Source organism: Varanus komodoensis, unplaced genomic scaffold, assembly GCF_004798865.1.
Source record: "Varanus komodoensis strain SLA01 unplaced genomic scaffold, ASM479886v1 scaffold19, whole genome shotgun sequence".
NCBI lineage: Eukaryota > Metazoa > Chordata > Lepidosauria > Squamata > Varanidae > Varanus > Varanus komodoensis.
In genome coordinates, this window is record NW_025335550.1 from 22164908 (window position 1) to 22178447 (window position 13540).

At 41.8% G+C, this 13540-nt stretch overlaps 1 protein-coding gene across 1 annotated transcript in view; it reads right to left on the reverse strand.

The window, feature by feature from the left end:
• The window catches only part of LOC123022423 (atrial natriuretic peptide receptor 1-like), a 63153-nt gene that overhangs the window by 22153 nt on the left and 27460 nt on the right, over positions 1 to 13540 (reverse strand). Inside the window, exons 5-12 of the mRNA XM_044428125.1 lie at positions 12373 to 12477; positions 10470 to 10572; positions 8798 to 8943; positions 7498 to 7570; positions 5384 to 5531; positions 4908 to 4994; positions 3386 to 3529; positions 971 to 1092 (exon numbers count right to left, since the gene is read on the reverse strand). Coding sequence (XP_044284060.1) covers positions 971 to 1092; positions 3386 to 3529; positions 4908 to 4994; positions 5384 to 5531; positions 7498 to 7570; positions 8798 to 8943; positions 10470 to 10572; positions 12373 to 12477 — 928 coding nt within the window. The remainder of the gene's footprint in view (positions 1 to 970; positions 1093 to 3385; positions 3530 to 4907; positions 4995 to 5383; positions 5532 to 7497; positions 7571 to 8797; positions 8944 to 10469; positions 10573 to 12372; positions 12478 to 13540) is intronic.

The window sequence follows — 13540 nt, forward strand, 5'->3', positions numbered from 1 at the left end:
TTTGGGATCGGAATGTAAACTGACCTTTTCTAATCCTGTGGCCACTGCTGAGTTTTCCAAATTTGCTGGCATATTGAGTGTAGCACTTTTACTGCATCGTCTTTTAAGATTTTGAATAGCTCAGCTGGAATGCTGTCACCTCCACTAGCTTTGTTGTTGCTCAGACTTCCTAAGGCCCATTTGACTTCACATTCCAGGATGTGGAAGTGGATGTGTCACTGACCCTGGCTTGAGGTCAGTGACCACCCCATCATGGTTATCAGGGACGTTACGCTCTTTCTTGTATAGTTCTTCTGTGTAATCTTGCCACCTCTTCTTAATCTCTTCTGCCTCTGTTAGGTCCCTGCCATTTTGGTCCTTTATCATGCCCATCTTTGCATGAAACGTTCCCTTCATATCTCCAATTTTCTTGAAGAGATCTCTGGTCCTCCCTATTCTATTGTTTTCTTCTATTTCTTTGCACTGTTCATTTAAGAAGGCATTCTTATCTTGTCTAGCTATTCTCTGGAATTCTGTATTCAATTGGGTGTATCTTTCTCTTTCTCCCTTGCCTCCCTTCTTTCCTCAGCTACTTGCAAAGAGTGAAACAAATGCTAAATATTCTCTACAAACAGAGATTATACTAGTCCATTCCTCTAGTTTACCTTGAGTTTCATCTGACACACAATTCGTAAATTGCTTTATAGGCAGTGTTCACAAAACAACTGTGAGCAATGAGTAACAACTTCCTGTATTAGTCAATAAGCATTCTATGCATTGAAAAAACCTCTCTCTGTCATCACCCTGAAGGAATATGGACAAGTGATCATTGTTCATACCAGATTTTAGTTATGCCACCTGATATTTGCAGCAGGGGAGATGTGATGGAATGATCACCATGCATACAATGGCAATATAATCCCATAGGAGAGGGAAGTCTTGTTGCTTCCATGGGATTGGAGCAAGCTGCTTCACCTTCTTTCTGCCTTACCAGAAATTTTGCAAACCCAGCGGTCATCAATGACACAGTTGCTGGACTTCAACCGTCCATGATAAATCCTATGTTGGTGAAGATAGGCCATTCCATGGGCAATGTCCGTGGCGAAAGAAAGCCTGGGGGGACAGATTAATGGCCAATGCTATCATATCATGCTGGTCCCCAGGGCTAGAATAAAGCTTTAAAAAGCATAACAGAACAAACTGGCAATGTTTTCACTCATGTCTGACTTATGCCTTGTAACACTTCTTTCTCAAGTGATAGTGTTGAGCCAACATTCCGTATTCTTTTCTTCCACTAAAGGTGCCTTCCCCTTTTGGCAGCATTTAGTAGCCCGACTGTGCCAGAGAACATCATTGTTCACCAGCAAAAGGCTCCCACCCTCAAGACGATTCATGCTGAATTGGATTCTGCCAGTCACTGCTGTTCCCTAAGGTCTTTGGGTTCCTTTCCAGGCTGGCAGTGCAGATCAAGGCCAGGTCCAAGGATAAGCATGGTGCGTGGCTCACACCCCAGCAGGAGCTCACTGAGAAGCGCCCCTGGGATGTGCTTCTCCCCCTCATCATTGCAATTTGCCTCTTCACCTATTTCTAATTCTTGCTCACAGAAAGCAGTAGTGAGAGAGAGGAGCAGCAGATGCCATGGCCTCCTGGTTCCCTGGCTCTCTGCAGGTCAAGCAACCAAATGGGAGCAATGATGAGAAAGAGGATGACGAGCAAGTGTATCTGGAGACGTTGGTGGTGAGAAGGGAGGTTCTCTGAGAGAGTGGACCTACTGAGGATGACTTGCCCAAGGACACTAAAGAAACTACCACTGGCACTTGTGTAAATGAACATGGTCATGACTGTATTTGGGCACTACAGTGAAGCCCACCTAGTTTAAATTATTTTGAGAATGCAGTATTACCAGTTACATTAACTTACTTGCATCCCATTAGAGGACTGGGGATCATTGCTATCATGCTTTATAAAGAAACCCTCTAAGCCCCAAATTAACCGCTATAGAGGGTGTGTGGTTGCCACAACCCACTTTTCCCCTGGAAAATTTGCAGGCAAGACATTACCACTGGAGAAAGAACAGACACATTCCCCCACAACATCCAGTTGGGGCTATAGATTATGAAGCAATGTGCAACATTCATTAAAAGAACATATACTCACAACACCATCTAACCATCAGAAATCTGATCAGTATTGGATGACAAAGTAGGTTGATCTCCTCACCCACCCCGAACAATAAATTTCAGAACTACCATCACAGTACCAGCTTATTTACCTAATGATGTTTCACTGTAATTAAAATCCCACATTCTATCAAAAATGCCATCTGGTGAAATGATGATGTAGAACTTCTCATCTGTTCGAAAGTCAATAAGGGTTTCATTTTGCTTTTAACTATTATTTTGCCATACATTTTTCCTTTATATTTATATTACTTATGATGTAACCTAAATCCTACCAGTATAACCACCTATTGGTTTTTATTTATTGACACTATTGGATTTTTTACGCATAATCCAGAGTACACTTTTACTCTATAAAAAAGGATGAAAAGTAGAAATTCATACATCAATTTTAAAATCCCTTTTGTTTGTTTTTTGGACTACTGCTTTTCTTGCCTGTTAAATGCAGTTCTTTCCTGAGTTGCTCTTCTTGAGTTTTAAGACTAAATATTTACTAGATAACTGAGGCTCAGAGTATTTATTCATTGTACTCTGTCTTTGAGGGCACTTAATCAGAACAAATCATCACTACAATTTATTAAAAACAATAAACTAAAAATAAACTAAAATTGAAACAATGATGAACAGTAGTAGGTAAAAGACCAGCACAACCTCCATTAAATGGATTTAATAAAAAGCCAAGATGTTTGGAGATCACCTTAACAAATAGATCATGCATGTTTCCTTGCAGGAAGTTTTCCAAAGATGTGGAGCCACCATCAAAAAGGCCCTGTCACTGGTGCCTGCTATTGTGTTCTTGACAACACTTCAGAGTTTTGTATGGGTACACTTAATCCTTCAAATATCTGATTCCAAATAGTTTTAGACCTTAAAGATTGTGATTATGATAACTACACATTTGCCACTGAAAATGACAGCTAGATGCCACACTCATCTTCCTTTTCCTGTAACAAGCAAATGCATGATGTGAGAGTATTACCTCATACTTTTTCAACACCATCACACATGTATTTGCAGCTGTAATTCATGCAAAATTGTTTCTCTAACTTTTACAGCAAATGGAGCAGGAAGTGAAACTGAGTCTGCCCTTTTCAATGGCAAAGGCGCACTTACTGTAACAACTAGTCAGATCTGAACCCAGGGCTCTTTCTGGTGAACCTCTTAGCTTTCGGTAGCCATAAGGAAAAGCCCCATATTAACTTCCACCTGTGTCACCCTTCTCTTACCTGAAGCCCCAGTTTAAAGGGATGTCTTCATTGAGCAGCACATCATTCAGACTTCCCTTAGGGCAGTATTCAGTTATTATGGCAATATTTGGCACTTCAATACAGCCTCCAATGAATTTGCAGAGGTTGGGATGGTCTAATTCTCTGGGGGTGGGGAAAAAAGGAGAATAGGATCTTAGCAGCCTTCTCTAGACATACAGTCAGACTGCACAAATAGTATTAACTTTTCCTAGGAAAAACTATGTTGCATTTTCCTTGCAGCACAGGCATTTTATTTCCTTGTGGTTAGACAATGAGATCTGATACCAGAACAATTCAGCTACCACTGAGCATTCACTGCTGTAATGGGGATGGGGGAAGACTCTATAAATTCTTTCTTGGATCCAAGGGTCCAAGTTGCACAAGCCTTGTCATCCAATGCAGCCCTAACTAATCAATGTCTTCCAGAAGTGCTAGACGACATGGCCATTTTGGCTGAGGACAATGCAACATGTAGTCTACCATATACAGAAGGCAGCAGATTATGTATTTCCTCCTTAGAAGAACCAACAGATCAGCTGTGAGCAACAGACTGATCAATGGGAGGAACAGCTTTGGAAGATAATGAGTTGTGCCAAGAATGAATGAGGAAAGTTCTACTGCCAGTGAAGCCTTAGGGTTGTCGTTATTATTGTTATTATTATTTTTAGCAGTGACTCCAATTTTACTGCATGGCTCCCAGAAATAATTGAATCTGGGTTTCTGCTTCATGCATTAAATAATTGTTAGTTCTTGAAAATCCCAGTATTTGCTTCAAGTCCTCATGTTTATGTATACAGGTTTTAATGAGTCAGTTCAAAGTCTGCTAATTTTTGAAACAATGAGCGGTTTTGAGACAAGAGCAGCTGCCGTTAGCACGAGGAGGAAGTAAATACAGATTGTGACAGAAGGTAAGCATACCAACAGTATGATCAATTGCAATATGGATGCCTGGAACCCTATGAACCTGGAGGATTATGCATCCAGTTGAGGGCAGGACAGGGACAGAGACAAGAACAGCCTCCACACTTCACTCTGCAAAAGACACGGGTGGCTAGTTTCAGCCGTCTCTGCTCATGAGGAAGAAGGGCTGAGGCACTGCCAGAATACAGTGCCTCCTGGCAAAGCTTCAATCCTCTCTTCCCCTCCTCTAGCAGAATTCCTCTGCCCCCATGCTAGATCCAAAGTTACACTTGTGACTTTGGAGCTGCAGCAGGTATGGAAATAACCATGCTAACAGCTAGACCTGAGGGAGGGTGCCCCAAATTCAGAGTCCCTGGTCCTGACTCAGAGCACTTTTCCAAGGTCAGAGTCTGGGGCTCCAAATTCTCCTACAGATATCTAGATAGCATCTAGCAGCCACAGAACTGCACCCTAAATGAATCCTATTGGTCAGTTCCCTTTTTGAAACAAAAGGACAATTAAGCTTAAAACATTGCACATTCTAGATTAACTTTTGGACATGTGTACGGAAATAAATCCAGAAGCTATTTTTATCACTTACCTCACTTGCTTGACCTCTTTACGTATTGTTTTGGTGAGAGTAAATGTCTTGTTCATTATTTTCTTAATGGCAACTGTTCTACCATCACTGGAAGAAGAAAAAGATGTTTAACAGACCAACAAGCTGAGTGCAGTGTTAGTTCATTTGCTCATTTTTATGTTTATAACCCATCTTTTTTTCACTGAGCTCAGAAACTCCATAAGTAGCTTAGGCTGTGATATAGTAACCATCCATTGGTCACCCTGTGGGTGTTTTGGATGGGAGCCATGTGACCCTAAATGTCTTTTCACTTCATGTGGAAGGAAATGTCACATTGGCACAAATGGCAGTTTTCTCTATTGGCACAAAGGAGGAGCTCAGAGTAAATTCCAGAGTGGATAAGTAGCCCTGCTAACACCAGAACTACCATCCTTCACTGATTTGGACCCAGGGCTGCAGGAAGAGAAAAGCATGAAATGACTGCAAAATATACGTACTAGATCCCAGTCTGTGTGAAGTAGTTTGGCTTGGAAGCATTAGCAGCTGCGGTGCAGGAGCTCAGTGCGGTGAGACAGCTGGTGTTGGACACACTGGGTGCGTGTGGTACACTCAAGGCGCTCACCCTTGCAGCTCTTGTCATGCGTTCTAATTCATTTATTTATTAGGAATAGAATAGGAAATTAGATGAGGTCTGCTTGCAAACACACAGGCAAGTGTACTCACAAATTCTTATGATCCCCAAAATTGTAAGTTTGGCTTGTATGTTCTGCTCTCTGCTTGCAGCAGATAATAGTTGGCCGATGGTCGGATCCACCATAGAGAAGTGTGGAAATAACTTCTGCAATTGCAAAGCTGTTTTGCAACTTGTCTGGGCAATTCTGAATTATTTGGATGTTATTTTTTTAATAGACTTAAGATGTACAATACATTATATCAGTGTTTATTTCATCATATGCATTTAGGTTATCCTTCCATAAACTCTTTTTCTTTCCTGATTCAATAAAAGGAAACATTATATATATATGAAGATGAAATACTTGTATAATTTATTCCCATTTATGAATGCATTAGCTTTGCATACATTTTTAAGAAACAGAACTTATCTTCCTAATTTCTTTTCTGTTTCATCGCTCCCCACGCACTTGCAGTGCTCTGCCAATGTTTTTTTCTTATCAGATCTGCATATTTATTTTTATCTTTCCATATATTTTAATTAATGAAGCTATAATCTCTTTTGTTTGCTTATCCTTTGAATGCTTAATCTATGCCTATCAATTTGGGCCACTCTTTTTTTCACTAAATACAACCTGACTGCAGCACCTAAATATTTTTGTCTGATCTTATTAACTTTTGGAAGAACACATTTGTCAGCCCAATGAGGGCAGCAATGGATCATATCATGCTGCATCAGAAAAGCAACACATCTGCCCACTGCAATAATAAAAAGTAATGAAATCAGCGCCAAGACCACAAGTGGTGGCAGTATATAATGATAACATAATAAAAGCTTGCATGAGATGTTCACACCGAAAATGATATATTATGTTTAAAGGTGACATATTTTCTCTGTCACCTTAAAAAGGCAGGATAGCAGTCATAATGCTGAATCCAGAACACTTTCCAGATGGCAGCCGCTTATCCTGCATCTGGTTTTGGGCTAGAGCACCTGCTGAAATTCCCTATTCTGGAAAGGTACAGGATCAGGTGGTGACTGTTCCAACAAAGCACTCCAAGGCACATAAGTTCTTACGAGTTCATTTGAAACAACCATGCACAATATGGTCACATTTTACATGCCGTACATTGTCCCCATGAGATCAGTGAGATTAATGATAAGCTATTCATGCTACATAAAGAAACCAGCATAGCTGTAAAGAGATAGAAGGCACTGAGTAGCAATTAAAAATAATAGGGGTATAAGAGTAATAGTCAAGCATCCTGGTGCAAGTGCCAACAACATTGCACTAGTGCAAACCAATGCTTGCAGACTATAACTTGCCCCTGTTAGAGCAAGGAAAAGTAGGAATATGTGGCTGAAATTAGGCAGCGTGGAGGCAAAAAGAGGTGGGTTTTGCTGCTGTGCAGATGGATTTCCTCAACAAGTTGCCATTTGTCCCTGCTGCACTAGCATGCACTATGAACAAGCATTGGTTTATACTAACACAACCTAATTAGTGGTAGTGTTGGGACACTGCTGGATATTACCTTTAATAAGCACAGGCTGAAGGACTTTGGTTCTACCCACTAACCCACTCCTCCTTTATCAGTATGAGCTAAAACAGAGGATCTGATAGAGCTTTTCTGTAATGGTGCACTTTACCTTCCCATTAACCTATACCTTGGTTCATAAATGGGAGTGATTTATGAAGGAAGAAAACTCTGTCAAAACTTCTGCTTTTGTTCATGATTTGAATGGGGATTAAAGGTCCTTTTGTTTTTGTTTATGTCTCATTTTGAGGGAAACCAAGCATAATAATTAGGAAAAGATCCTCTGGGATAAGGCACAATGCTGGGAACTAGAGAGGAAGACCTGACACAAATTTGGTTTATGAGCCAGCAGATGCTTGTCCCTAGTTTGTGAAATAAAGACAGCAGGTTCAAATTTACATACCTTGTTTGATGCACCTGAAGTCTATAATCCAGCTTTCATCCCAAAACAGTTTTTGCTTTTGATACTGGAACCACTAAGAAAACAACAGGCCAGGTTCACAGGGATTGCTCCATTGACCTCAGCAATATTACAACGTGAATCAGATGGATGGTAAATTCATTCAATGTTTCAATATCCAAGCTATGTGTATTTTATAAATGCTCTAATTCTCAGGACTGTATCACAATTTCCAATATGGTTTCTATATTCTCAGTGCAGGGAAACATGTTTGCCTGAGGAAATATGGCATGAACATTTATCCTTTTGCAGGTATACATCTGCAACAACCTAGTCACAGTACAAGTCACCTATTGTGGAAAGAAAGTCAAGAGGGAGGAAGCTTTTAATTCCACCCACCTTTCCCCCAAAGAACTGCAAGTATGTGTCACTCAGTGTACACTTTAACAGTTGGCACACAGTTTTACACTTAAAAAAGCACACTGCTTTGGCCACAATAAACATAATGTGCCAGAAATGGAGTGGGGTAGAGGAGTTGAAGAGAGGAGATGCAAAGGATGAGGGAGTACACACTGCAGAAAGTGAAAGGGTAGAAGAAAGAATATAATAATGGAGTAGGGAAAAGTTAAAGCCTCCCCAATGCCCCCCCCCCACACACACACACATAGACACACACCCAAACATACAACCCACCTTGCTCACAAACTGCCATGGGACTTTTTACCTGGTTGTTATTATAGTTCAGGTTGATTATGCTCAGATAACAGGGCCTCCCACCACAAAGAACAACTTGAAGTACTTTACAATAGCATCAACTCTGTTGTGAAAAAATGGTTGTGTGAACTGAAGTGTAACTCTGTGAGTTGCGTTTTCTTCTGTTTTTGTTGTTGGGGTTTTGTTTTTGTTGTTTTCAAATTCCGAAAAGGTTGATCTTCATATTTTTGCAGTTATGATACACCAGTTGGAAAAAAAGTCTACGTAGATCACCTTCTACCACTCTAGAAGGCAGGGAAGGCTGTGTTGTGAACCCAATGGAAAAGGAGCTGTCAGATAATCTCCTGGGAGACATGCTGAAGCGGCAACTGGCTGTTCTGAAAATGCATCCCCAAATGTGAGGCAGAACCAGTTATAGCAGCTTTTCATTTTGGGACACCCAAGGGACCAGCAGAGAACTACTGCTGTTTGTGCTGTGCTGTATTATGAAACAAAGTTTAAATAACAGGAATTGGACAATGTGGAAGAATGAGGAAAGGTGGGAAGGAAAGGGGGTGGAATGGTGGCAAGCATTCTATGTGGCACTTACCATGACAGTCAGAATGAAACCTGTGCAGACTAAACATATTGGTAAAGCAATCGCTATTCTGGCATCTGTCGTCAATGGACATTCACCACAATCAGCTGGACATGTGGAGCAGCCCTCTTCATCTTCACAAATGTCATCCCCACAGACTAAGCACAAAGAGGAAGAGCTATCAACATTACTGCAAGGCATTACTGCAACATTACATGCAGGGCTGTCTTTGAAAATGGTCGGGAAACTTCAGTTGGTCCAAAATAGGGCAGCACGATCGTTAATGGGGACTGGGTGGCATGATGATATTATGCCAGTACTTTTCCATCAGCACTGCTTGGTAGTCCATTCCCAGGCCTTATTCAAAGCACTGGAGTTAGCACTGAAAGCCCTCAATGGCTTGGGACAGTTGTCTTCCCAGCCGCATAGCTCAATGGCTATATCATCTTCAACAGGCCTTCTCTAGAAACCACTAGCAAATATTTTGAGGTGGGTGGCTATGCAGAAGAAGGTCTTTCAGTATCAAGGAAAGACCTCAACTTCCCAAGCATTCGGGTCTTTTCATTTCTGTGGCTTTAAATCTATTTGGCCACTACACCGCTTGCACAGAAGCCTCTGAATCCAACACACAGAATGAGGAACAGCAGAAGCAATCTCTGCCACTGCCATGCTGCACTCTGTGCATTTTATCCAGATGGTTATTTGTGCGGATGGAAAGATTGGGGTGCTGAAAGGGGCTGGAATAAGCTGTCAGGCCTATGTTCCTCCCCTCCCTGCTTCCTATAATGTCTGCTTTCCCTCTCTCCAAGGCCCAGTTGCATGCCCGGAGAAGCAGATGGCATTCTTTCTGCACTGGGTGCAGGGGGAGGTAGTCAAGGAGAGCACTTGGTCCCAGCTCAGAGATCACAGGACCTCAGAGTTGGGATTCCAAATAATCCTTAGTTCTGCAAACAATGTCCCGAGGCCATAGGCCTGCATCTTACTGCATTTTAAATCATTGCAATGCTCTTTTATAATGCAATTTGAAAATTTTGCATTATAGTTTGTCATGCTGTATTTTATGATGATAATTGTTGTGACCAAGCCAGAAAGCTTCAGTTGTTGTACAGTATATTTCTTCATGGCCAGCAGGAATCAAAATGAAGCAGCCTGCAGGCATGTGATTGCTGACTGGGCAATCCTCTCCATGCATAATGCGATAAAGGAGGTTTGTGCGAATTCTCAGCATTGAAAAGACCAGTTAGTAGAATAAAAAGGTAACAATTGTTCTTTTTTATGTCAGTCATTTATAAATAAATGGAAGAGAAAAGAAGAGGTTTGTAATCATTTTCTTTCAGCTGAGTCCATTTCCCCTTAGATAAAGGTTATGTCCCTATCCTTCATACAGAAATTGTGTAGAACATCAGTTTCATATCTCCCAACATCTAACATGACTTGCACTGCCTAAAGGCAATGGTTCTAGCTTTAGAGATCAACCATATGACACAATGAATCCTCTCCTACAATTGTCATTCCTAACACAAACAAGGACAGGTAAGCATTGTGAGGGGTGTGAAAAGTGAGACAGTCTGTTCCAATGAGTGAGTATCCAGCTCTGGCCTTCCTTCTGGGTAACACCCCCCCCCCACCCCCGTGCTCTGTTAAACTCTCTGTTTATAAGCTCAAGCAGAATTTCATAGCATACCTACTGCGGGGAGCACCATAGTTTGGGCTTCCAAAGCAGCTTGCATTTTCCCAACCCTGATGTGAGCAATGAGAGATGTCATGCCTACGTGTACCAAAACTACCTACAAAGCAAAAAAACAACGTGAAGCATAGTAACATCGCCAACAATCAAAATGAAAAATATAACAATTGGATCAGCAAGACCCATCTAATCTAGAAATTCCAAATTCCTCTAGATGCTTAGGGTGGCCATGTAACGTCTTTTACAGAGGACAGTCCTTCCTCTGAGGGGCTGTAAAAGGACTGGCCTTTATTTTGAGGGCAATCTCTGTTTGACAGACTGTCCAGTCCAAGTCCAGTTTAAAGATAAAGAAACATAAGAGGAGCAGCAGAAACCTTGAAGCTTCCTGTTAACAGTTATTCTTGAGCAAGGAACACAGGCCATCTGGTAACAGCAGGATGAGATGTATTGTGTTTCTATTTAAATTATTTTAAAAATTGCCTCTGTACATATACATTAGCAAATACACATTTAATGCAAAATCACCCTAGTGTATTACAAACAAGTCATAAAAATGATGGTTTCCTCCCTGCATTTGGTACAGATGGGGACCACTTCAATGCACACACAGAGGTAGGCAGACCTGTTGTCCTTGCATTTGTCCCTTTTCAAGTCCTCTAAGCTAAGGACCATCATACTATCTTACCTGTACATTGTCAGTTAGAAAGAAATTGTACTTACATCAGACATTGTGACTGACCCATTGATTTCAAAGGATCTATTCTAAGTAGCACTAAATCTGGATCCAACTTTCTGTGAAGAAGCAGTTGTGATGATTGAATAAAACTGGATCTAGTTTAGTAAGAAAGCTGGCATTTCAGCAGCAGAAAAAATGCTTCTCCCCTTCTTTTGCAATTACTGTGAAAGGGCACCAAACAGTTCAGAAATGCAGGAAGTTTTTCCCACATTCTGTTCAATGGCACCTTATCTAATACAGGACAATCTAAGGCTTTTTTTTTTCTTCATGGCCTTCTATAACGTTAATACCAGACCAGAGATAGGCAACTTGTATTTCGCCAGATATTTTTGCTGTCAGCTGCCATGATTCCTCATCATTTAAGGCTGATTTTGAGTTGCAGACCAAAACATCTAGAGTACGAAAAGTTGCCCATACTCCTACTGGGTTGATTTCTTGTTGTCACATGTTATCAAGTTGCCTCTGACTTATGGCAATCCTACGAAGCAGCATCCTACAAAATGTCCTATCCTTCACAGCCCTGCTCTGCTCCTGTGGATTCAAGGCTGTGACTTTATGGAGTCAATCCATCTCCTATTTTGTCTTCCTCTTCTGTCTCTGCCGTCAACTTTCCCTAGGATTATTGTCTTCTCCAATGTGTCTTACCTTCTCGCATCATTCTCAGAGTACAACAGCCTCGCTTTCAGCATGTTTGATTCCAGGAAAGTTCTGGCTTGATTTGTTCAAGGATCCACTTGCTTGTCTTTATAGTTACTTACAGTTGTGGGGGCCAAACAAGGGTCCCTCCACATGCTGTTTGACTGCATCTTCAGTCTGCTCCATCTGGCAGGGCCAATGGTGGTGCATGATCAGAGTTGCAGTCCAACAACACCTCTGGCTTAAAGATAGGCTACCTAGACATAATTCAACTTCTTGATGCATCAAACCTGTAAGCTACATAATGGTCCATAGAGCTGCTCAGCCTCCTAAATTTCCACTAAAATCAAGAAGTAAACAGAAGTCAAAGGGACTCAGTTTCATAAAGAATCAGGATATTAAATGAATGTGCCTTGAATGAATGAAATTAAGGAAAAGGGCTCACATACACAAATGATTGAATGAATTGCCCAGTTATTTGAAGGACAGTGAAATCAAGTGTTGGATAAAGTTTAAAACTTTTTTTACCTTGGCAGTCCAGTTTGTTTGTGTCATTTTGCCTGCAGTAGACATGGTATGAGTGAATATTTGGCCATCATCTGGAATCCATGGACCACAAATGCCACCTTTCACCTTTGCCAAACAGATCAGAGATGAACCATGTACGTTCAGTCTCCCGGAAGTCTTTTACAGAGTGATACAACAGTACACCTCAATTGCAAACGAGCATCCAAAGTTACAACTACAGTGGTACCTTGGCTCACAACTTAATCCATTCCAGGACTCTGGTCGTGACCCAAACTGGTCATGAGCCAAGTCAAATTTCCCCATAAGGTTCTATGTAAATAAGGTTAATCCGTTCTGTAACAATTTTTTAAAACAGAAAAATGTGAAGCAAAGTGACAACGACAAAGATCGCGGCCATCCCCCCCCCACCCCAAGCACAAGCGCGGCCATCTCCCCGCCCTCCCCCCCATCACCCCAGCATCTGCCCATCATCCCGGCACGCTGGGTGGTTGGGGGGAGAGATGGGTGTGATTGCAGGTGAACTGGGGGAGGAAGAGACGGGTGCAAAAGGCGGGCTGAGGGAGAGATGGTTGCGATCTTGGCCATCTCCCCCCTGCCCTCAGCACGATCGTGGCCATCTCCCCACTCAGGGGTGGGGTGGGGAGATGGCTGCGATCGTGCTGGTTGAGGGGGGAGATGGCTGAGATTCCGCCTGTCTTTCCTGCAGGAGTGCGCCTCTGATCACGCACGCCTTCCCTGTACGAATGGAACTGCGATCGTGGCCATCTCCCCACTCGGGGTGGGGGAGAGATGGCTGCAATCTTGGTCACCACCCAAAGCGGTGTTTGCGACCCAAGTAAAAACTTTTCAGAATTTTTTTTTCGTGACCCAATTTGTTCATGAACCAAGGCGTTCATGAGCTGAGGTATCCCTGTACAAGAAAAAGAAACAAATATATAATCCATTTTTTTCAAGGATCACTTCCTGAAAAAGGAAAATGGACTATATCATTGTGGGAGCTATTTGTTCTCCTTTTGCTATATTGGGTCATCTATGCATGTCAGATGAAACACTGTAAGCATTGCTCTTCCTTATTTGTAATTTCCTTTGCTTTCCAGTGATGTGTCTCCCTGTATCCAAGTCTCTGTCTTGAACCACTTGGGTCCTCTCTCTCTCTCTCTCTCTCTCT